General features: G+C 36.3%; 1 protein-coding gene and 2 long non-coding RNA genes across 6 annotated transcripts; 1 reads left to right on the forward strand and 2 right to left on the reverse strand.

The window, feature by feature from the left end:
* Positions 1 to 9246: 9246 nt before the first annotated feature.
* On the reverse strand, positions 9247 to 11798 carry LOC122294529. The gene is made up of 3 exons (XR_006237669.1): positions 11277 to 11798; positions 10640 to 10703; positions 9247 to 10504 (listed from the first exon to the last, which is right to left on the reverse strand). It is a non-coding gene; the product is annotated as an uncharacterized LOC122294529 (long non-coding RNA).
* A 721-nt stretch (positions 11799 to 12519) lies between these two features.
* Positions 12520 to 15315, forward strand: LOC122294440. Of its 4 annotated transcripts, XR_006237625.1 has the most exons (5): positions 12520 to 12677; positions 13110 to 13152; positions 14433 to 14548; positions 14652 to 14806; positions 14911 to 15315. XR_006237625.1 is itself a non-coding variant. In XM_043103182.1 (4 exons), exons 2-4 carry the CDS (start codon positions 14554 to 14556, stop codon positions 15154 to 15156), a joined length of 405 nt encoding a protein of 134 aa, XP_042959116.1. In that variant the 5' UTR covers positions 12792 to 13152; positions 14433 to 14553; the 3' UTR covers positions 15157 to 15315. The 4 variants fall into 4 exon arrangements, 2 of the variants coding, with proteins under 2 accessions (XP_042959116.1, XP_042959110.1); XR_006237622.1 differs by having other exon boundaries at positions 14433 to 14806; XM_043103182.1 differs by lacking the exon at positions 12520 to 12677 and having other exon boundaries at positions 12792 to 13152; positions 14433 to 14557.
* A 313-nt stretch (positions 15316 to 15628) lies between these two features.
* LOC122300171 lies at positions 15629 to 22512 on the reverse strand. The gene is made up of 3 exons (XR_006239941.1): positions 21856 to 22512; positions 16514 to 16635; positions 15629 to 15959 (listed from the first exon to the last, which is right to left on the reverse strand). It is a non-coding gene; the product is annotated as an uncharacterized LOC122300171 (long non-coding RNA).
* Positions 22513 to 22567: the final 55 nt, after the last annotated feature.

A 22567-nucleotide genomic window follows, 5' to 3' on the forward strand; every position in this document is an offset into this window, starting at 1 on the left:
TTATCCAATTCTATGTGAAAGATTGTTGAGATAGTCTTGGTGGGTATAGCTCACGGGGTTGAGTAGTCATGGATTACCTTTTATGAGAATTCAGAATTGTATTTGATTGTTTTTGTTTAGATTTCGATCTTTATGCAATGTTTATCTCAATTAATTTTTACTATTTTCGCTAGTGGGGTGTGATTGAGCTGAATTATTGCATATTTTATATATTTAGGACCAATATATTTTAATTCTTTCATTACATTATTATTGGTATTAGATAAAAAAAACTGATTAAGAGGCATAAATCCGAGTTATGATTTAAATTGGTTAATGTTATGGTTTATACTTAATTTTATAACTTGTGATTTAATTAGGCAATATTTTTTTACATGCACAACACAATATTGATATTCTATTCTTCTTCTTTATTTTATTTTATTTTTTTTCTTATTTCCATTTTTTTTAGGTCCAAGGAATACAAAAATTAAAAATGAGAAAAGTCAAAAAGGCAAAAAGGCATACTCTTAAAGGATGCTTTTTGGCTTGGCATGAGATAAGCTTGCTTTATGCAGGACCCATGATGTTAGTCTTTTGGTTTGGAGAAAGTCATGGACGAGCACACATATTTCGGTATTTTGAAAATAAAACCCAAGAGAGTTTTATGGAACACAGGGGATTTTGATTTATTTTGGGATGAATTTTGACTTGAGGGCATTCATTCACGTCGCAACACATTTTGGGGAGGCATTAATTCATTTGAGCGCCACACAGCTTTTATTTCCATGGGACTTTGACGTGCCACACGATTACTTTTCGTTGAGCTAATTCATCTCACGCTGCAGCTTAAATTTTTCTTTGGGATTGAAATCACGCTCTAGCTTGAAGAGCCCTTTTGGGATCCAACTGTCGCTCCAACTTTCTTCACTACTGCTCTCCATCTCCATTCATTTGGCTTGCTCTTTTTATTCCCTACTTTCTATTTAATTTCAATTTGAAGTTTATAGTATATTGTTGATATTTTTGGTTTAAAAGTTTGTACATTTTATTTGCTGTTTATTTTATTTTATGTTAGCTATTTTTCTTATTTCTTTAAGTTTCCATTAAATATGCATTACAATTATATTTTAGATTGATTAAAGGTTAATTAGGATTTAAATAATTTTAGTTTATTATTTAATTTTCAGATTAATTAAAATTATTTAGCGTAGCTAAATCCTTAATTGTTAATTTTAATTTGTTAGTCTTTTACACTCCATTTCGACACTAAAAAAAATCCAAAATTATGATTCTAGTCTATGACTAGTGCCCTTTTTATTTCCGTCGTACTCTTCCATTCATTGTACATACCACCACTTTTGTTTGTGAAACTTTTCACCATTTTATACGAGTTTGGATTTAAACAACTTTCCCCGAGAAAACAATTTAGGAATTTTATTCCTAATTACTACACGACATCATCATGCACTTAGGATAACATAAGGGTGTCAAATCGTGTTAACGGATCTTGTTCATGTCATGTTAAAACATGTATATTATACCATATAGCTCAACCCTAACCTGACCCGTTAAATTTATCGTGTCAAAATTTCAAATCCTAACACAACCCATTAAAATAATGGGTCGTGTCATGTCAACCCTTTTTGACCCATTAGTGAATATTATGAAATAGGTTAACACAATACAATACAACACATTTCAAACTGTTTATGTAAATGTGTTGAATATATTATAAATTAACCAGTTTGACCTGATTAAATTTAGCATAATTTTATATAAATTTTAAAATTATAATATTTATGAAAATTATAAAGCTAACTACAAGTCTAAAATTACAATTCAAATGATAAAAATATTGAAATTGAAATTTTAATAATTTTACTTTTAGGTATAAGGGTATAATTATAATTTTAATTTTCTTAATGTGTCATAACGGGTTGACCCGTTATCAACCCATTAAGCAATCATGTATTAACGGGTCAACCGGTTTTGACCCAAACCCATTAAGATTAAACCATAACTCGCTATTATCGTGTCATATTTGTGTTAGTTTAACGGGTTGTGTAACATATTGCCATCCCTAGGATAACATTTGTGCTATTTATTTTTGAGTGAGTCACATGTCACCGCCTACTAAGTTTCATGGACGCATACTCGGGATACAACCAAATCCGAATGAGTCTTGAGGACGAGGAGAACAGGGCCTTTATCATGGAACAAGGGCTTTACTATTACCAGGCGATGCCTTTCAGACTTAAAAATGTGGGGGTGACATATCAGCACTTGGTCAATTGAATGTTTAAGGGACAAATAGGCCACAACATGGAAGTTTACATTGATGACCCGCTCGTTAAAAGTAGGGAGTACGAACATCACTTGGATGACTTACGAGAGGTGTTCGCGGTCCTACGATGATACCTAATGAAGATTAACCCACTGAAATTCACTTTTGGATTAGAGTCCGACAAATTATTGGGCTTTATGGTCTCCAAGAGTGGGATATAAGCCAACTCGGAGAAAATTGATGCTATCTTGAACATGTGGGGGTGACATATCAGCACCTGGTCAATTGAATGTTCAAGGGACAAATAGGCCACAACATGGAAGTTTACATTGATGACCCGCTCGTTAAAAGTAGGGAGTACGAACATCACTTGGATGACTTACGAGAGGTGTTCACGGTCCTACGATGATACCTAATGAATATTAACCCACTAAAATTCACTTTTGGATTAGAGTCTGACAAATTCTTGGGCTTTATGGTCTCCAAGAGTGGGATATAAGCCAACTCGGAGAAAATTGATGCTATCTTGAACATGCGTCCCCCCCCCCCCCCCCCCCCCGGGGGCAATATTAATGGTGTCCCTAGGTTGGCAGGGCAAGTTGGCGCACTTAATCAATTTATTGCACAATCAACAAACAAATGCTTGTGATTCTTCAAGATCCTGCGAAAAGCCTAGGAGTGGAACTCCGAATGCGACCAAGTGTTCCAGTAATTGAAGGAATACTTAGTCCACCTCCTCTCCTCAGCTAGGTAGAGTCGAGGGACAACCTGACGACATACCTCTCGGTATCTCCTCATGCTATGTCAGCAATCCTGGTTTGAGATATTGAAGAAGGCCAAAGACCTGTCTACTACACACTTCGAGTGTTTCGAGGGGCAAAGGCCCTGTATCCTCGAATGGACATGGTAGCCTTCGCTTTGGTCATCACGTCCCGACGACAAAGATCGATTTCCAAGCTCATTGAATAAAGGTGCTAACTGTGATCCCTCTTAGAAGGTACTGCAAAGATCTTACGCCTTTGGATACCTGAAGAATTGGTCCATCGAGCTCAACGAGTTCGATGTAGAGTACCTTCCCTGAACGACGATGAAAGGAAAAACATTAGTCGACTTTTGTGGTGGAGTTTGCTGACTTTCCAGAGGTTGCCCCTGTCATGCTCATAGGAAAGCCATGGCTGGTCTTTGTGGACTGCTTGTCTTGTTGGGTGGTTGGCGGGGGAGTAGGGGTATAGATCATCACCGAATTTGGAGAGGAAAGCAATTATTCAATCAAGCTTGCCTTTAAGACCACCAACAATGAGATGGAGTATGAAACACTGATAACCCAAGCTAACCATAGTTGAGACGTCGGGGGCATCAATGATTGAAGTAAGGGCCGACTCGCAAGTAGTTGTCAATCAAGTGTTGGAGGGATTCGCCATGAAAGGTGAAAAACTATCTACAGTTGGTTTTGGAGAAACAAGATTCCTTTCAGTACTTCTGCATCTAGCAAATACCAAGGGAGGAAAACCAATGGGCAGACATGTTAGCTCGGGCAGCATTAGGGCAAGAGGACTCCCCCTTACCCAAACATGTGGTTTCCCGAACAGTGGACCTTCTCCTCATTGAAGTTACAGTGGTGGCAATACAACCCAACTATCTAGACTGGGCACTAGACGTAGTAAAATATTTGGATAACAATGAGATGCCTGATGATAGGCAAGAAGCCCAGAAGGTCTAAAATAAAGCAGCATGGTTCACTCTAGTGGACGAAGTCTTATAGAAGAAAGGCTTTTAAGAACCTCTCCTTTGATGTGTCTTAACCGCAGAAACCCAACACATACTGACCGAGGTTCACAAAGGGATTTGCGGGAACCACTCTGAAGGGAGAGCTTTGGTAGGAAAACTGATGAGGGCCGGGTACTATTGGCACCACACCCTTGAAGACGCAAAGGAATTTGTCAAGAAGTGCCTGAACTGTCAAGTACACATGCAAGTTCCTCATTGTCAACCTGAGGAGCTAACATCTATCATGTCACCTTGACCCTTCACGCAATGGGGAGTGGACTTGGTTGATACCTTGCCAATGAGCAAGGGAGGAGTGAAGTTTGTAGTTATCTCTGTGGATTACTTCATGAAATGGGTAGAGTTAGAAGCTCCAGAAACCATAACTATGAGTGCTATGCAAGATTTTTATGGAAGTCTGTGATTTGCCGGTTTGGCATCTTGAAGAGTATCATCTCGAAAAATGCCACTATTGCGACTGGTGCACCGAGTTAAGAATAAAAGCCAAGTACTCATCCCTAGGTCACCCACAGTCGAACAGGCAGGTTGAGACTACTAAAAAGACTCTATTGGCAATCCTGAAAAAGAATGTGATGGACAAAAGAAGCACTTGGGTGGAGGAGTTGTTGGGAGTCCCATGGGCATATTGAACCATAGCCAAGTCACCCACTGGAGAGACGTCTTTTGCCTTAACGTATGGAAGCGAGGCTATGATCCCTACTGAGATTGGGTTCTTGGCGTACAAGATTCAACACTTTGACCCAGACTTTAATGAGGAAAGAATGAGAGAGCAGTTGGACTTGTTCGACAAAAAAATGCAAGAGGCCGATATACGAACAATGGTAGGCAAGAGGAAGGTCGAGCATTCTTTTAACAAGCGTGTAAGGCCCAGATCCTTTAAAGTAAATGACTAGTGTTGAAAGAGATGTGAGTGACTATGCAAGAAGAGGGAGAAGCTGGCACTAGGGGTGCTACCCGCACCATACGGTGCGGGGTAGCCCCCTCCCCGCACCCCGCCCCGCACCATGCGGGGGTGGGGTTTTCCTCCCCGTCACCCGCCCCCGCATCCCCGGGGCGGGGTACCCCGCCCCGCTAGGCGGGGTGTGGGGCGGATACCCAATCCGCCCCGCTTTATTTTCACTTCAAATATTAATTATATTTTATTATTTAAAAAAATTATTTCTAGATCTAAAAGTGATAAAAAATATATGTTTAGATCTAAATTGTAAATTTAAATTTTGTAAATATGACTATAATTTAAAAATTATGTCATTTTTAAATTTACTAATGCATATTTTGTGTAAGTTGTAGTGTAGTAGTTTTTAAACTATATAGTTTTTAAATTTGCTAATGCATAATTTGTGAACAAGTCTAACAAATTATAATATATATATTTATATATACACAATTTGTAAAATATAAATATATATTTATATATATAAACATATATTTATGTTTTTGTAAATATAAATATTTATGTTTATATATATATAATATATATATATAGGTGAGGGCGGGGCGGGGTTGGGCTCTCCCCGCCCCCCGCCCCCGCTAGGGGGACTAGATGGCCCCCGCCCCGTCGTGCGGGGGCGGGGCGAACGGGGGCGGGGTAGCGGGGTGCGGGGCCCCGCTGCCCACCCCTAGCTGGCACCCCAATGGAAGTACCATCAGTGGTTACTACAACCAACTGATTGTCCCTGATCATTATGTAATTTGAATTTAACGATTTATTTATTTATTTTTTGAGAAATGCTATTTAACATCCATACACCACACATTAAGGTGTGATTTGTTATTATATTTAAATATACATATTTACACATCAATATATGTGTGATTAAATAAAAATATAAAAATAATAAACACATGTTAATGTGTGGTGTAGAGAATAATAAGTAAAATTTTTCTTATTTATAGCATCGTATTACTGTATTACTCTAGAAAAGGAGTAAAATTTATTTCTAAGGCAAGAGATTTTGCAAAAAAAATTATATATAATTTTTGCTATATATATATACACTAGTCGAGGGGCAACGTGCGATGCACATTTGCTTAGTTGGGTTTGTTATTATTTTAGACAAAAATAATATTTTTTATAAAAAATTGATGGTAATAAAAAATTTGTTGTGGATGGAAGGAAAAATAAATTTTATGAATTTTTTTAGGATAAGTATAGTGAATTGGAGGATATTAATTAGATGATAACACAAATATGAAAAAACAAAAGATTAGTTTCCAATACAACATAAAGGGATGGAAGTTGATTCTATTTGTAGATTTGCCAAATTTGTTAAAAGCAAGCTTAATTGAAGTTGAACAAAAAAAATTAGACATTGCATTACATAAAATGACACAAACAAGGTGCAAAACAACCCCACACCAACAACCACTGTACTTAAAACCAAAATGCGGCTCCTTTCAAAACCACCCTGTAAATTTACTTCATCCAGACGATACAACAAGCCAACCATACTAAAAATTTCAAAAAACCAAACTTCTTGATCACAGATACCAAAAGCTTGACCATCAATCATACCATATTATTATATCCATCCAATCTAGTAATATACATAGCACCCGGTTGGAGGAATAAAATAATTCTATAGAAATTATTTCTGCAAAAGCAAATAATAGTAACATCTTTGAAATGGAAGATGACATTATCATCTCATAACAGCGTGCACTAAAACTTGGAATAGATTCATGAAAGTTAAGTTGAAAACGTTGAATTGATGATAAAAACCAAGACAAATGCTCTTCAAAGATACATTCTAAACAACACAAAATAAAACACATTCTTTACATAAATTGAACATACAAAATCAATATTCAATTTGCAAGCTCTTATCGTGAGAATTGCACATCCAAAATGACAATTTATAAACACCATTCTTTACATAAATATTATAAGGTTTGACATCTAGGTGAGAAATTTCTCTTTCATGTATAAACTGTAACGATTTCTGAATGTAATCATGTGCAATCTTCGTGACCTTTACGTATGAAGAGAATAATAAAACACTCATAAAGAGCAGAAAAAATCTATCCTAATATGAAAATGAAAAATTGTCGTGAAAATAAAAAACTTACCAAAACTAACAAATTGGCTAAACAACAAAAATTTCACTTCTATCCCATTTATTTATTTATTTCTATAAGCACTTATATATCATTTATTATTTATAAAGACAGAAAATCATATCTTTTTTGAATAAAAAAAATCATCCACACAAAATCATATCTAATCAAGAAAAATATTAGCATATTACTTACTTCCACATCTCTTCCATCATAACTCTTGACCTTCTCAATGGTTGGCAATGACCTCTTATCAACAAATTATTACGTAGAGGAACTTTTTGAACACCGTGTCTGGTATCAATAGTGTCTGTCAGCTTTCCACTTGATAGGTTTTTAGCCCAACCTTTGAGCTTTCATAATCCTACTTTTTCCCAAGAGATTTCCATCTTGCAAAAACGTTGTTTAATTCCTGTGCCATTTTCTTTTTCAATTAAAAAATAATTAGAGTGGAGATTTGAAGAAAAATAACATTATGATGATTAGATCATACAAACAAGGATAATAATACAAAATTTTCTCTTGAAGGAGTAGGGGAGCAACAGTCTATGCAGGAACTACCTTCGTGATAGCAATCACGAGGCTCAATGTGCAAATCACATTTGCTCAGTTTAAATAAAAGATAAACATAATTTTTCTGTAAAATCAAAATATAATAAAAAATATATTGGAAATCCACCATGAATAATAGATAGAAAGATGAAAAATTGATTAATAGACTGTCTAATGCATATAAATAGAAATCTTGACGCCAATAGGCATTAATTCAAATTCAATAAGATGCCTAGAAATATATGTGAATGTAGAAACTGGATAAATTAGATAGGATAGCAAAGTAAAGACTCAAAAGTAATTAGAATTTGTCGCTAAACTACTAACTGAAAGAGCACAATGTTAAGACATATCATGAATTCATACAAGTAAGCTTTCACCCTTTAAGTAGTCAATAGCATCCCCAAGAATAGAAGCTCTATCCATCTGAGAACAAATAAAAAATAATCATCATATACAATGGCTCACACATCAAGAGTAATGAATTAATGAATCCCAAAGCAACCACATAATAACTGCCAAAGAACCTCGACACAAATATCAATCCTAGATATTTAGATATCAGTAAGTATTGGAATTTGACACATAAACTTCTCACCTCCTATTAAAACATACAATAGCTAATTATTTAACTCAAAAGCTTAAATTAGTTGACTTTAACACTTTCAAGATTTCCTTAGAGTTCTTTGGGAGAGGGTAACAACGGCACTCAGTCAAGACTATTCAATTGTCGACTGGTCCATAAAGTTCGTGCGAAAGAATTACACAACCACACACACTCATCATACATAAAACACACGTAGAGGACATCCAAACTTGAGATTATTACTTTTAGCCATTTAGAGAAAGCCATATTCATTTAATTATCGAGAGAGAGAGAGAGAGAGAGAGAGAGAGAGAGAGAGAGGCATGCCAAAAAAGAAAAAGAAAAAAGCTTGCAGACAAAAAATTGAGGAATATATATTCAATGAATCTCTATGTGCAATACAACTTCATTAGAACTCATTAGCCATTACATATGATATGTCCTAAGAAAATATATGTAGTATATTGCAATTCTGAACATATTGATATAGTAGCTCAAGGTTAGAGAAAGTTATAGCTTTAACTTCTATAAAAAATTAGTGAAGGGAAAGGGAGGGAAAACAAATACAAAACAAGGCCACACACCTTCCTCATTGAATAATGATGTCAAGATAGCAAGACAAACACGCACACTTATATCTTCCCCTGGAAATAGAAGATGCACAAATACATTAGCAAAAACCTTTAGCAAAATTTTGACAAGCTTATGTAAAGAAAAAGGCTTCTTTCCATTTTCTTAGGGTTTGACCATGGAAATGGCCACTGAGTTCAGGAAAAGCAGAGTTAAAACAAGAAGGTCTCCAAAAAAATCAGTTCTAGACCAAATAGTAACAATTAAAATTTAATATAACAATACTCATAATTCAAGAAACAAGAGAAAAATGTTCTTTAATTCGAGAATGAATCCTATACGAAACATGAATAGAAAGGCCAACTGAAATGATATGATAAAAACACATTTGAGCTAATTCAAATGATTTCATGTCCATGGGTCAGTCCATAACTTGGCACATCTAATCCCATCAAGTTAATAAATATGTATTACCACTGATGAAAGAGAAGTTAGAATCTTTACCATTATGGGAACAAACGAAAAGTGTCTTCCCTTTACAAAGTTTCAGCTTTGTAAAGTTTACCGCAAAAGGAAGATTGCTTAATAAGGAAAATCGGTCCAATTTTGACGTCTAGCCAATAAAAGCCAAAGTAAGCAGAATAATTTCCAAAAATGAAAACAAAATACTTATAAAAAATGAAAAAAAATAATAAAAAGTGTCATCTTTTAATTTCTATTGTACTCATCACCATAGGAAGATGCAAATGTGCTCCAGAATCGGAAAGATAGAAAAAAGATACTCTTGGTCACAATTCAATATGCAATCAACATTAGATATCTTTGGAGCTGCACAAAAGCATACAAACTTGCAGGTGAGCCAAGTGAAACATTTGAGATTATGAATTACTGATTGAATAATCTTACTGGCAGAACAAAGATAGGAAAGAGACAAAATAATTGGATATGATGATATAGGACTAACAATAAGTGTGACAACTGCATTTAGAGAGAAAAAATAAACCCAAGCAAATGGATGAAGAGAAACCCAACATTAATGATGCTTTTCGTAAGTATAGAATCTGGGGATGAGGCCCCTCAAATAACAGTTAATGCCTAGCAAAATAAATAAACTACAGAAATCCAAATCATCATAACATTAACAAGTGAATGCACTCTGTTCATGCATTGAAGAATATGAACAATACAGAATATATCCAAATCCCCAAAGTCTTTTTCCAAAGCTCTTCTTATATACTTTTGATAATTAAAGTTATTTCCTTCTAAGAAGTGGGCCTGGAATTGTAGTACATGCAAGATTGACAAAAAAACATATGATCAATCAAGGAAATCGATAGACTTGAATTTATTAAATGGGTAATTGGTTGAAATAGATACCATAATGAATCCATGTCCAAGAATGAAGTAATCCACTTTAGAGATAGATTTGTAGAACTGTCTAAGAAAACAATCCTTAAGAAAACAACCCTAAACAGCATTAGAAGCAAAGGTATTCTAAAACTAATTCCCAAACATAATTGGGATCGTTTATTTAGTCTGAAAACGGCCAGTGGTCTTGGAATAGTATTCCCACTCAGGATGTGATTTGGTTATTGTCGGCTACCCAAATGGATGTCCTTTCACATAAGTAGGAACCTTCACCTCTTCCGCCAGGCCATCCAAGTACGCACGTAGCTGACCTTTTGGTCCTAATGGACAATATAACAACCAATGTTTAATTTAGAAATCATAATATAAACTTAATCTTCAAGGACTTGAGGGCTATAAATATTTGCTCTTTTCTAAGATATCAAATGACTAAGAAATGGTCTTAAATCTCTCACCTAAAGTGACATCATTAATTTGATCGGCCTTGTATTCATCATCAGGAAATATTGCTGTATAAGGCTGCACAAAAAAAATTAAAAATAAAATTAGAAACTCGAGCTATTGTGAAACCTAGTACATCCTGAAGAATATTGTCTGTCACATACATGGATTAGTAGAGCCTTGTACGGCTTATCATCTATCAGCAATATGTTTGATGCAAACTATTTAACTCCAAAATTCCCTAGTTTCTTGAAATCTTTAAAAAAGATGGGCTTGTTCCTATTCTCCAAGGTCTTGAACCCAGAATCAGTGCATCTTTCTTGGTCCTAAAAAACTAAGGGAGAAAAAAATGTTTATAGATGTAACCGAGGAGGAAGGAAGCTGAGAAATGCAACAAGCAATTTCATAAATAGTTCTTGTTTCATTAAGAATGGAATTCATAAAGTCCAAAATATTTACTTACCCAAGCAAATAAAAGCTTGCTTTTCAACAATTTCATTAGACAATCCAAAGCACTGATCAAATACCATCTATTTACCATGCATTCGGATGAGGTTTTAAACCATTAGACCCTCAAAATAAAGCAAAATATTATTTAGAAACTTGGAGAGAAACAAAATGAATGAGTTGGTGGGGCTTATGTATACTCACTCCCTTGCAGAAGACCATATCCCAACTTTAAAAATTCAGTGGTTACTCCAAAAATTCAGACGCCGCTTTCCAAATGATGTTTGATGGGTGAGCTAAAACTTTCGTGTATCTACATGATGAACTATGAGTTAATCCCAATGCTCGGCAATGCAACAACTACGGAAAAAAAAAAAAAATCCAGTCGAATCCCATACAAAGAGAGTGACGACTGCTGAGCTAGGCTTCTTTAGCCATGGATGGTGAAGAGAGAGAGAGAGAGAGAGAGAGAGAGAGAGAGAGAGAGAGAGTTACTGAAACCACCATTTCTAAGGCGTGGTGGAGGAGATCGAGAAGAGAACAGTAGATCTGACTGGCTTGGCGTGGCTTGGTATGGTGGAGTCATTACCACAACACAGATGCGGCGTAGTTGCTAGCGACATTGGAAATTGCAGAGGCTGTGGTTGAGACGATGGAAACAGAGGATAAAGAGGTGTTGAGCCTGGGTCTCATAGCTTCGGTGCTTTGGGTTTCAGCAACACGAAGATAAATTAAGGGTTGCGAGGTAGAGAGAGAAAAGAGAGAGGGTTTGAGTTTAGAGAGAAAACTCGAGAGGTAGACGAATAAAACTTGAGAAAGGGATTTGTGTGGTCTAAAATTATTCTGAAAAAATATCACTGACATAACGTCACACCACATGACGGTAAAACATCTCACCCATCCGAAAAGACAAATAAAACCCAACTGCACGGAAACAAACCGATATAAATCAATGGGTAGAAAAATTAGAGACCAAAATACACGGAAAAATAAAAGGAAAGTGGGAAAATCACTATTGTTAGACTGTAGCTCAACGATTGCCGCTTATATAATTACTATAGATATATATTTTAAGAGCAATATTATGTAGAGTTTCCATTTGGAGACTACAATACAGGTATAGATAATTTTATCTTTAAAATTTTTTAAAATTATTAAAATATCACTCCTAAAATAATATTTTTTCTTATTTAATAAAAGACCTGCACATATAATCTCCACTTGAGGATTGCAAATAAAATTTCTCATATTCTATTTTAAATAATTTACCTAGACTCGATCCATATTTTTTAGAAAAAATATACACAATAGTTTCATATTTTTTTATATTATTAAAAAATATAAATTTATTATTTTATTTTCTTCTATTTTACACTTTAAAAATGATGATATGTTACGTATGAGGGTGTTGTGCAGCAGTTATTTATTTTTTAGGGAAAATATTGGGAGCAGCCCCTGTTTGGGAGCAGCCGGGCGCACACAATACGTGGCGTAGTCTAATGACGAAAATGACCCTGCTTTCCGTTCCCTCCCTCAGCATTCTGGTACATTTGATTTTTGAGAAAGAGAAGAAACAGAGCTCGTGTTCCCTCCTCTCTCCCGAACGTAAGAAGTCGAAATCCCTCTCGCCCTCCCGAATCTCCTCATCCTTTTGATTTTTGAGAAGGTTTCATAACTGGGCGCTCTAGTTAGCTGATCTCTCCCGAAACGTGTGTTCTCGATTCTCGAAGGTTTCATAACAGCACTCTCCCCCTCGTCTCGCAAAAGCTCCCCCTCCCGAAAGCTCCTCAGCCCTAGAAGCCAAGCAACCACCGACCTCAACCCTCCCCACCAAGACCCTCAGCCCTCCCGAGGAGATTAGTCCCCATGCCCTAGGTCCCTAAGTCCACAGATTATTTGGTACCGGTAAATAATCTGTGATTCTAGGGCTTGGGCAAAATTAATTTTTTTTTTGTCTATTTGCTTCATTATTTTTTGCTCCGTGTATTTGCTAGAAACTAATGGTGAAATTCAGTTCGTCTGTCATTTTCTTTTCAGGAACTGGAAATGCTTCAGGAAGAATTTATTACTCGCTATCCAGGTTATAAGTTCAAGCTCCTTCATTACAATGTATCGTTTATTTTGTCTAATTTCTGAGTGTTCTTTTAGATTACGTCTTAGACCTAAATTATGGTAATTGTATGTTTTAAATATTTGAAGGTTATTAGTTTGCACATTCTCGTGGACAAAAACTACTTTTGACATCACAATTTTATTGTGATGCATACTGTGATATGATATGAAAAAACAACATTGTTGCTTGGGTAATTGTAAGCTAGCATTCAATGATTCACAGTTTGATCCAAACAGAACTGCTTGACTTGCAACATTTCATTTCATTTCATAAACTGGACAAGTTTATGAGGACTTTTGATGCTTGTTTGTTTCAATTGTTGCATGAGATTTTGTTCCTCGGCAAGTTCTTATTGTTTAAAAAGCTTGATTGTAGTTTAATGCTTGCTGTTATTTCAGATTTACTTGTTTTTTTTGTCTTCCTTTTTTAATTTTTTTTTATTAATTTTTTTTTTTAACTTTAAAAGCCTCAAATAATGTTCTCTGCTATTAATTTGCAATTGATTTAAACTTTCAGGTACCTCCTTACCATTTTAGCAAGAAGTCTCTCTTTCTGTTCTGTTTGTGCTTCATCTGGTGTGGAGTAACTTCTGGATAGCTTTTTATGCTAAGCTAGTTTTTCCTGAAATTCTTAAGATGGAAAACAATAGCTATTCCAACTTTTTTTTTCATGCATTTTCTACTGGTGTTTAGGTTATTGTGCATTAGACTTTCTGTGTTCTATAGTTTCTTGTCCATGAAGTTCTTCATAAGCCCCAAAGCCACACCGATTCTTTAGATTTATCAAGGTGTGAGTTTTTCTGATTTCAGTCAATTGGGTATGTTCTTTTCCTCAACCATGATATATATATTTTTGATATATAAACAAATTTTATTGACATCCCGAAAGGCACAGCCTGAATTACAACTCTGATGCCCCACCTAAGTAGGTGCATTAGAGGCAAGAAAGCCTCCTACGGCCAAATTCTTTAAATATTTTTCCTCAACCATTAGATATTGAATGCATATTTTGTCATGCTTCCACTGCAAATGAGTGCGCCTCTGGCTCTATCAGACCTTTAGGTGTCTTAGACGAAGTTCACAAAAATTTCTTTTGAACTCTACAAAGGAGCTGAAAGTTTTATGCCATTTTCTCCAGATCTTATATACTTTATTTGGATTAACCGTCACTATAGCTGGAAAGGAATTCTGGAATTTGTAATTGTTATCCTTTTATTCAATTGGCTCGAGTTTTAAACCATGCTGCAGGTCCCCCCGCGCTAACGTAATGATGTCTTGATGATTTAAAACACGTGAATGTAAGTTCTCAGTGGCTGCACATTCATTGGTCTGAAAACCATCATTCTGACCAGTACACTTTATTGGTAACATGGGTATTATTTTGCTATTTCATAATTTTTATTTATTGGTATAGAACCCGTTTATTTACTTCTCACACGCACGCACAAATTTTATTTGCTTTTTCAGAATCAGCCATGTCAGCATCTCAATCATCATCTGTTGTTAATGATTTTCGCATGGAATCTCCAACTTGTTGGTGTGGTTTGAAAACACAACTAAAGACATCTCACACGTCAAAAAATCCCGGAAGGAGATTTTTCGCTTGCCCAAACTATAAAACGGTAAAGCCAAATTTGATGTTGTGGTTTGTTTTGTTGTGTACTTCCAATGGTTTGCTGCTTGAGGTGTATTAAGACAGTACTAATTGGGAATTAATACTGTGTAGGGAGATGCAAGGTGTGAATTTTTTGTATGGGCCGATATACTTCATTTGCTAGATGAAAATTTTCGTGCCCGTGAGAATAAGGCGACAAGTTTTTTGTTGAATGATGTATTGCAGCGCGAGTATGCTGTTCGGAAACGGGAAGATAAAGTGAGAGAGATGGCAAAGAATCTGAAAAAGCAAAAGCGAAAACTTCTGATTTTGTACTGGATTCTGACATTTGTAATAGTGTTTATTTGGTTTGCATAAATTATATGTAAAGTACTGTGTATGATAGAATGTGTGTTTTGCATGCTCCTTTTGAAGTGCACATGGTTGGTGGACCAAGACCATGTATTTAAATTGTATGGTGTTAAGACATTAACTGTGTAAAGAACTTTAGTGCAATTATCTTGTCCTTGTAGACTCGGTCCAGGTGTTATTTAGTGACATTGCTCAAAAGATGCAAGATATTTTATAACATTCAGTTCTTATGCAATTCACGTATTGGTGTTGGCTATAACTGATCCTAGTCTGAGTTGAAGGGCAAGGTGGATTTTTGAATGATTATTGCTTAGCTACGTGTTTCGACGTTCAATGGCAAAACTTACCCATTATTTTGGTAGTTCTAACATCCTGATGGCACTTCAATATTTACCTCATCATTAGGTGAGATCCGATCCCACTTTCACAAAAAGATATCATTAAATAGAATGAAGAAAATTTACATGCAGATTCACCTTTAAATCTATAAGTCATTCAACATATTACCCCGTACACTCTCAGCTATTAAGTGTGGCTCCATTTTCAAGTGCCATACAAGAAAGCTTTGCATACATATCCATTGGACTGTACAATAAATTCCCCTCATCATCTCTTAAAATGAAAGATATACAAATGAAGAACACCAGGCACATCGCACTTGATGGACATTATATCAAGCATTCAAAATATTTAGGGTAACAATTTTTAAATCTTCAGTTCAGTGCAGCTCCTGGACAACTTCTGGATAACTATCAACCATGAAGCAAGCCCACGTTCCTCTGCAATCCAACTTCTCACATATTCGTTGGCTACAAAAATAGGAATAAATTAGTGGTATTCTTGGTTAAATGTAGCATAAAAAATTACGGCTACATCGCAGCTGTAATTACGTAGAAGCTAAATCTCTAAAAATCAATAAATGCTCACAATTGCATTATGTTTATATTCAGCTTTCAATAGAAATAGAATACCACCCTTTTTATTGTTCCTGAAATAAAAAGGGTACTTTATTTGTGTTATAACTTCTTAACAATACTGCTAGAAGTATTGTGACAAGTAGGGTGAAGCCATTAAACTAACATCATAAGTATGCAGCAGTTCAATAGAATCAGCAGCATCAAAACTAACATACAATCTGGGCATTTGTCAAATAGGTAGATGGATGGACCCAAGAATTTGACATCCAAGATATACAAAGAATTTAGGTCAAGCCATGAAATTCTAAAATGCATACACCATACATACTTTCTCCATCTAAGCTTCTCCCATTCGAAGGCATATATCTCAAAATTCCAGGTCAAGCCATTTCTTACATTGCTAACAATAAGGGATAATTAAAATTTTCATATATGAGAAGAACTACCTGGGGGTACAAAATTGCAGTATTGTGCAATCAGCATGGCAGTATTCTGCTTGTCACCAGTTAACCTCCTTTGTGTTATTCCTTCTTTCCTTAGCCTTTCTCACTGTTTAACCAACACCATCCTGAAACCATAAATAAACCTCATCAGCATTTAAATAAGGTTGACATTTAACAGATGAACATAAGTATCATAAGTTGTTTTCCTTGAAACTTGTTTGCGGTGGAGCATCAGCAGAAAAGCCCGACTACCACACCTATTTGTTTAGATTAGGAAAATGACACCACTCCTCAAAGTGTAACTACTACTATACAAATGTAAATCAATCTTGGAGTGCCCAAATATAGATTTAAAACAAGTAGACGGGCTTCTATTGCAGTAACTCCAATATTTTGACAAATCCTATTCTAACCTTTGGCATACCTCATATTTTCTTGTCTTAAATTCTCAAGTGCCATATGTGCTAGTTTTGGACTGAGTCAGGGTTGTGACAACTCCCAGCAACATCAATAAAACCATCTTGTGATCTTTCAGCAGTTCCTAAAAACCTCCGGTAGCTGTTATATGCCATTTTCCCACATGCAAATATTGTTGATAGAAACCCAACAATACATTTACCTTATGCAGATACCAAAACAAACACATTGTTTTGCTTAATGGCACTCTCAGTTGTCCAAAGGCCAATTATTTTGACAAAACCTCCTCCCTCATCTACACCAACACCCATTTCACAAAAATAGGAGACTCTCACAAAAATCATTATGAACAAACTGCAGGAGATTGACCAACCCATCAAGTATTATATTTAAAATTGTTAAATATAATAAAGATATAAATGAAGAAAATTTAATTAGAGACTCGTTACTACCACCCAGGTCAATAAATGAAGTTGGTTAAGGTTGACATCCCGGGCTCTCTTGGGGCTGACTTTCATCTATTTGGAGTTTCCTGCAAGTCTAATTACAGGGGAAAATGTTCATATATTAGCATTAGAACTACTAAATATCAAGTAGGCAACGTGTTTCGACATGCATACCTGTTTTTTCCTCTTTGTTGCCATCTTCTCCACGGGTGGAACCTTTCTCTTATTTGGAGGTCTCCCTTTCCCTCGAACAACGTTCAGGCTTAAAATCTTTTTACCCTTATCCAATACCACCGTTGGGTTGGCCTGAGTTGATTGGAATGTCGAGTCACACGTTGAACCTTCACATGTTTTATCAAACTCGTCAACATAGTGCAGAAATGCATGGACTTTGTCATTGTTTGAGGATATTTTTGCTGCTAATTTCGAACATCTTTGGATCATAAGCTCGTAATTACGCGTGTTTGATCTACCCCTGAGGTCATCATAACTACTTCTGATTAATGTGTAATGCCTCTTTAAGTCCTTTCTCCATCGATCTAGGAAATATACATCTGGCAGCACATTAATATTTCTCAACTGACAAACTCTAAGTGCATGCCTACATATAATCCCCCTCATCTCAAACAATCCACAAGTGCATTTTACCTCACACTCATCTTCGTTATAGTAAACTGAGTAATGAACTCTTTTGCTTTGCTCATCAAACGAAATTTCATCCAACACATCAAATGTTAAAATGCACCCTTGTGTGCTTACCAACCAACAATTACAACACATTAGGCCCATCAACTCTCTTTGGACCTCTTTAAACTTGGCATTCGTGTAGACTTTTTGAAACTGCTTCTCAATGTTGAAAGGGGAGACACAGGGGATAGTTTGGTTGCTAGAATTGAAATCAGCCGTTGTCTCGACCTCCACTTTCTTTCTAAGAGCATTATCGAATTGGTCGACAAATTCCTTCAATGTCGTCCCAGCATGGACATACCCGTCAAAAAATGCGTTCATACTTTCGGACCTCTGCGTTGTGCTCATACCAGCCCAAAATACACTCTTGAGGAAAACTGGAACCCAAAAGGACCTTTCCTCATATAAGGACTGAAGCCAATGGTTGCCTTGCAGATCATATTTTACAAGTAGTTGACCCCAGCTCTCCTCAAATTCTGTGGTGGTCTGTGAATCATATAATGTAGACTGAATGTCATTCTTCAACCCCAGGTTGAATTTGGCGTGCGATCCTAACTTCTCTGGAAGTTTGCGCATTATATGCCATAAACAATATCTATGGCGAGTATCAGGGAATACAGTAGCAATCGCATTCTTCATCGCTCGATCTTGGTCGGTTATGATAGCTTTCGGCGCCCTACCCTTCATGCAATCCAACCACATTCGAAATAACCAAACAAAACTATGTGTGTCCTCGCTTGATAGCAATCCCGCCCCAAATAGTATGGACTGGCCATGATGGTTAACACCAACGAATGGAGCAAACGGCATACCATACCTATTTGTTAGATACGTTGTATCGAAGGATACAACGTCTCCAAAATACTCATAGGCGGCTCTACTCCGTGCATCAGCCCAAAACACATTCCGTAGTCTTCCATCATCATCCACGTCCATGTAGGAAACGACACCATCATTCTGATCTCTCATTCTTTTGAAATACTCATTAAGTGCCTCGCTACCTCCTTTACCCAACCTTAAATATCTAGCTTTGTCTATGAAATTCCTACAATCTTGCTCTTGAAAAGCCAAATTATCATAACCCCCAGCGTCAACAACAAGCGAATAAAAATTCTTATTCATTCGTATACCGGCTCTATCGTTCAGCTCAAGGATTCTTTGACTGTATTCATCTAGATGTTTGTGCGATCGCAATAGTCTACTTTTCTTGGGGCTCACAGTAATATGGTTGTGAGAATTTTCAACAGTGGTGAAAACCCATTTCTCATTGTTATTCAACGTTGCATTTACCTTCGCTTTACAACCCGTTTTAGTTGTTGCCCGTGGTTTCGACATATTAGTGTTTGGCTTAGGATAGTACTTTCCGCCACGGGCACAACCAATAGTCACATACACAGGCCTCCCCTCATCATCTCTTTTAGTCCTCTGTATCCTTACCCCAAATCCCTCTTGCTTGGCATACTGCTTATAGTAGGCAATAAGCTCTTTTTCACTACCAAACTCCATACCGGATCTTGGTGGTTCAACTTGTACCTCATCATCCGGGACAACAGTGGTACCCTCTAAATCTTCATTTATGTCGAAGAACATTTCTATCAATGAAAACATAATGATGAATTAGCATCAATGAAATACTAAGAGAAATAAATACATAGCATCGAATAGTGTAATACCATCAGCATCATGACAACTTCCAACATTTGCTTCATTTTCAGATTCTACACTCTTTGGTGTCATCGACGCAGGAGGCGTTTCTTGCCTCAAGTCTTCCCAATTACTCGACGATTGGTATTGAGTATAAGGTGGCATCTACAATTCAATAGCAGCACAACATAGGAAAATTTTGAATCACTATAAACACATGAATTAACATGTAAATTTTTGAATTTAGGGTAACAAACTCAAATATACCCCGAATGAATCTTCAACTCTAATGAAATCCTCCAAACTACTCGGCGGAGGGTTGTTCATATCGTGAGGATGCTGCCATTATGCAATTACTTAAATGAATGAGCACGTCAAACACACTTTAATAGAAGTCAAAACATCAACCTGGCTACTCACATGGTCGACATTTGGATTTCCAAATACATTCTGATGCATGTAAAAGGCTTGTGAAGTCGAGGTCGAAGGTCTGCGTGCCATTCTATCTTCCTCTTCCCCCATCACACTAAATTTAAGTCAGTCTTCCGAGGCTTTAAAGGCGAAGCAGAAAAGAAGTTTTATTCCCATTAAAGTCTGACAATAGAATCTTGACACTTAATAAACTGTTTCACATTATTGTCACATTTGATTTTTTTATAAGATAGTTATTAAAGCAACCTATAAATTCCTGCAAATATCCAACACTGTTTATTTGGATGTTATTCACATTTTCTAAGGTTATCCATCTGACCTATCAAAAAGAAAGAAATAATTTCACAATTTCTAAATTAGGTTTTTCAGTTCAATAGAAGAAATCAAAGATTGAGCTTGTGCCTCACAACATGCACACAGAAAGGGCAAGTTAAAGAGGATAAAGCCCTTTCAGTGGACTTGAAGACAACAAGAAAAACAGCAATTGGGAGATGGCAAAAAATTATGAAAAAAGATTTCAAAAAGCAAGTGGCCTGGAATGACAAAGTTACTCACCCAATAAACCAAAAATTGAAAGCACATATATTCCATTCTTCTTCCAAAGAAAATCAGGAAATAAGGCTCTTTCAAGTAGTGTAGAAAATGGCTTCATCACTCAATATATAAATTAATTGAAAGTATTTAGGGAACAATTGCACTTTGCATCAGAATGTCCAAATAGAACTTACCTATCAAGAAAAGGATTTATAAGAGTTCTAAAGAACCGAAAGCTCTATTGTACCCGTGGCAGTTTTGTTGGTCTTTGTTTTAGTAGAATGACTCAATGCAATAAGTAATAAATTACCAAGATCCATGTAGACAGTCGTATTCATAACCATATAGATGCCTAAACAGCATTTGTAGAATTGCTAGAATTATGTAGAATCTATTAGAGACTACAAATGAAACTAAGAGTGGGAATCAGCTCTGTGTAAACAAAACATTTTTCTTAGCAATAAGTGATATTCGCATTCCCTAATTTATTATATATAGACTAGAATGGGTCAATTATGAGACTTGAACGAAAAATCATGAACAAAAATATCAGATGCATCAGTTTCATGCTCCAACATGAACTCAAGAATCTGGATATAATGCTGATCAAAAGAAGTGTAAGTAATCCTTTCCCTACGGAAGAGCTTAAAGCAAACAGTGGTGGAAATATAACATGTATTGGGAGTCTTCATTAGCTTTCTCTAAAATTCAAACTAGACCAGACACTAATTTTATCACATTCAAGTTTATATCTTGCCCGCTATAAAACAGTTAAAACTTCACAGTCTAAGGAACCCGCACCATTTCATAGACTACAAACACACTGATCTGGTCTAGGCACTGCAAATTTTTTTGTTTTTTAGTTGAAAGGATAATCAATTCCACAAGTATACCACGTTCATCTAGTCCATCAAAATGGTCATATTTAGTGTCCATTCTTTTCGGGATTTACATGCTCTGTAAGTAGAGGAAACTGAACATCATGCAGCATGAAGATGAAAATAAAGGCTTCTTTTCGGGATTTACATGCTCTGTAAGTAGAGGAAACTGAACATCATGCAGCATGAAGATGAAAATAAAGGCTATAACTATTACTTATGCCCAACATGGATAAGGTTCAAGCTTAGCCCACCACTTCGCTTAAACTCCAATAAAATTTTTGAAGATAAAGTAAGAACAGCTTACCCATTTTTTTATCTAATGATGCATGCATTTTCCTTACAATGCAAAAACTCTGCACTATCAGAAGACCCAGCTAGCAGTACTAACCTTGTAAAAGGCACAACACACGATTAAGAATGTATGAAAAACATGCAAAAAATTGATTCGAAATACAAATAATCATCTTCAATCAAACAATGTATGAATGACATGCTTGAAAACAGAGGTCCAAACCAGAGGTCAAACACCATGCAAAAACTGATTTTTTTTTTCCATGCCCTAATCCAAAATATTCATCTGAAAAAACCCAAAACTCACCTCTCCCAGTACACAAAATGAACGTAACCATATGGAAGTTCACTGGTCTGAAAATGTTTTACCTCCGTATGATCAACGACGGCGGCGAGGGACGAGGGTCTTCGCACTCCAACTGTTTGCTCCTTTCAATGATTTCCACGCAGTGGCTCCTCTTTCGTGTATGAAGTAGCGTCGCTCGGTGTCGCTGGGGAGAGAGACGGCGTCGCCGGTGGCGCTGGGCGGAGGAAGGTGACGCGGGGCCGAGGGAGGAGGGGTTTCGCGGGAGGAATTCGAAATTTTCTGTTTCGTTTCAGCCAACCGAAATATCACGTTTTTACCTTTCTAAAACGCACGTTTAAAAAAAAAAAAAAAAATAAAAAGATTTAAAATGACGCCACGTACGGTGTGCAGCGTGTGCAGCTGCACAGTGGCGGATGCG

This window comes from Carya illinoinensis, chromosome 2 (assembly GCF_018687715.1).
Source record: "Carya illinoinensis cultivar Pawnee chromosome 2, C.illinoinensisPawnee_v1, whole genome shotgun sequence".
NCBI classification, from domain to species: Eukaryota; Viridiplantae; Streptophyta; class Magnoliopsida; order Fagales; family Juglandaceae; genus Carya; species Carya illinoinensis.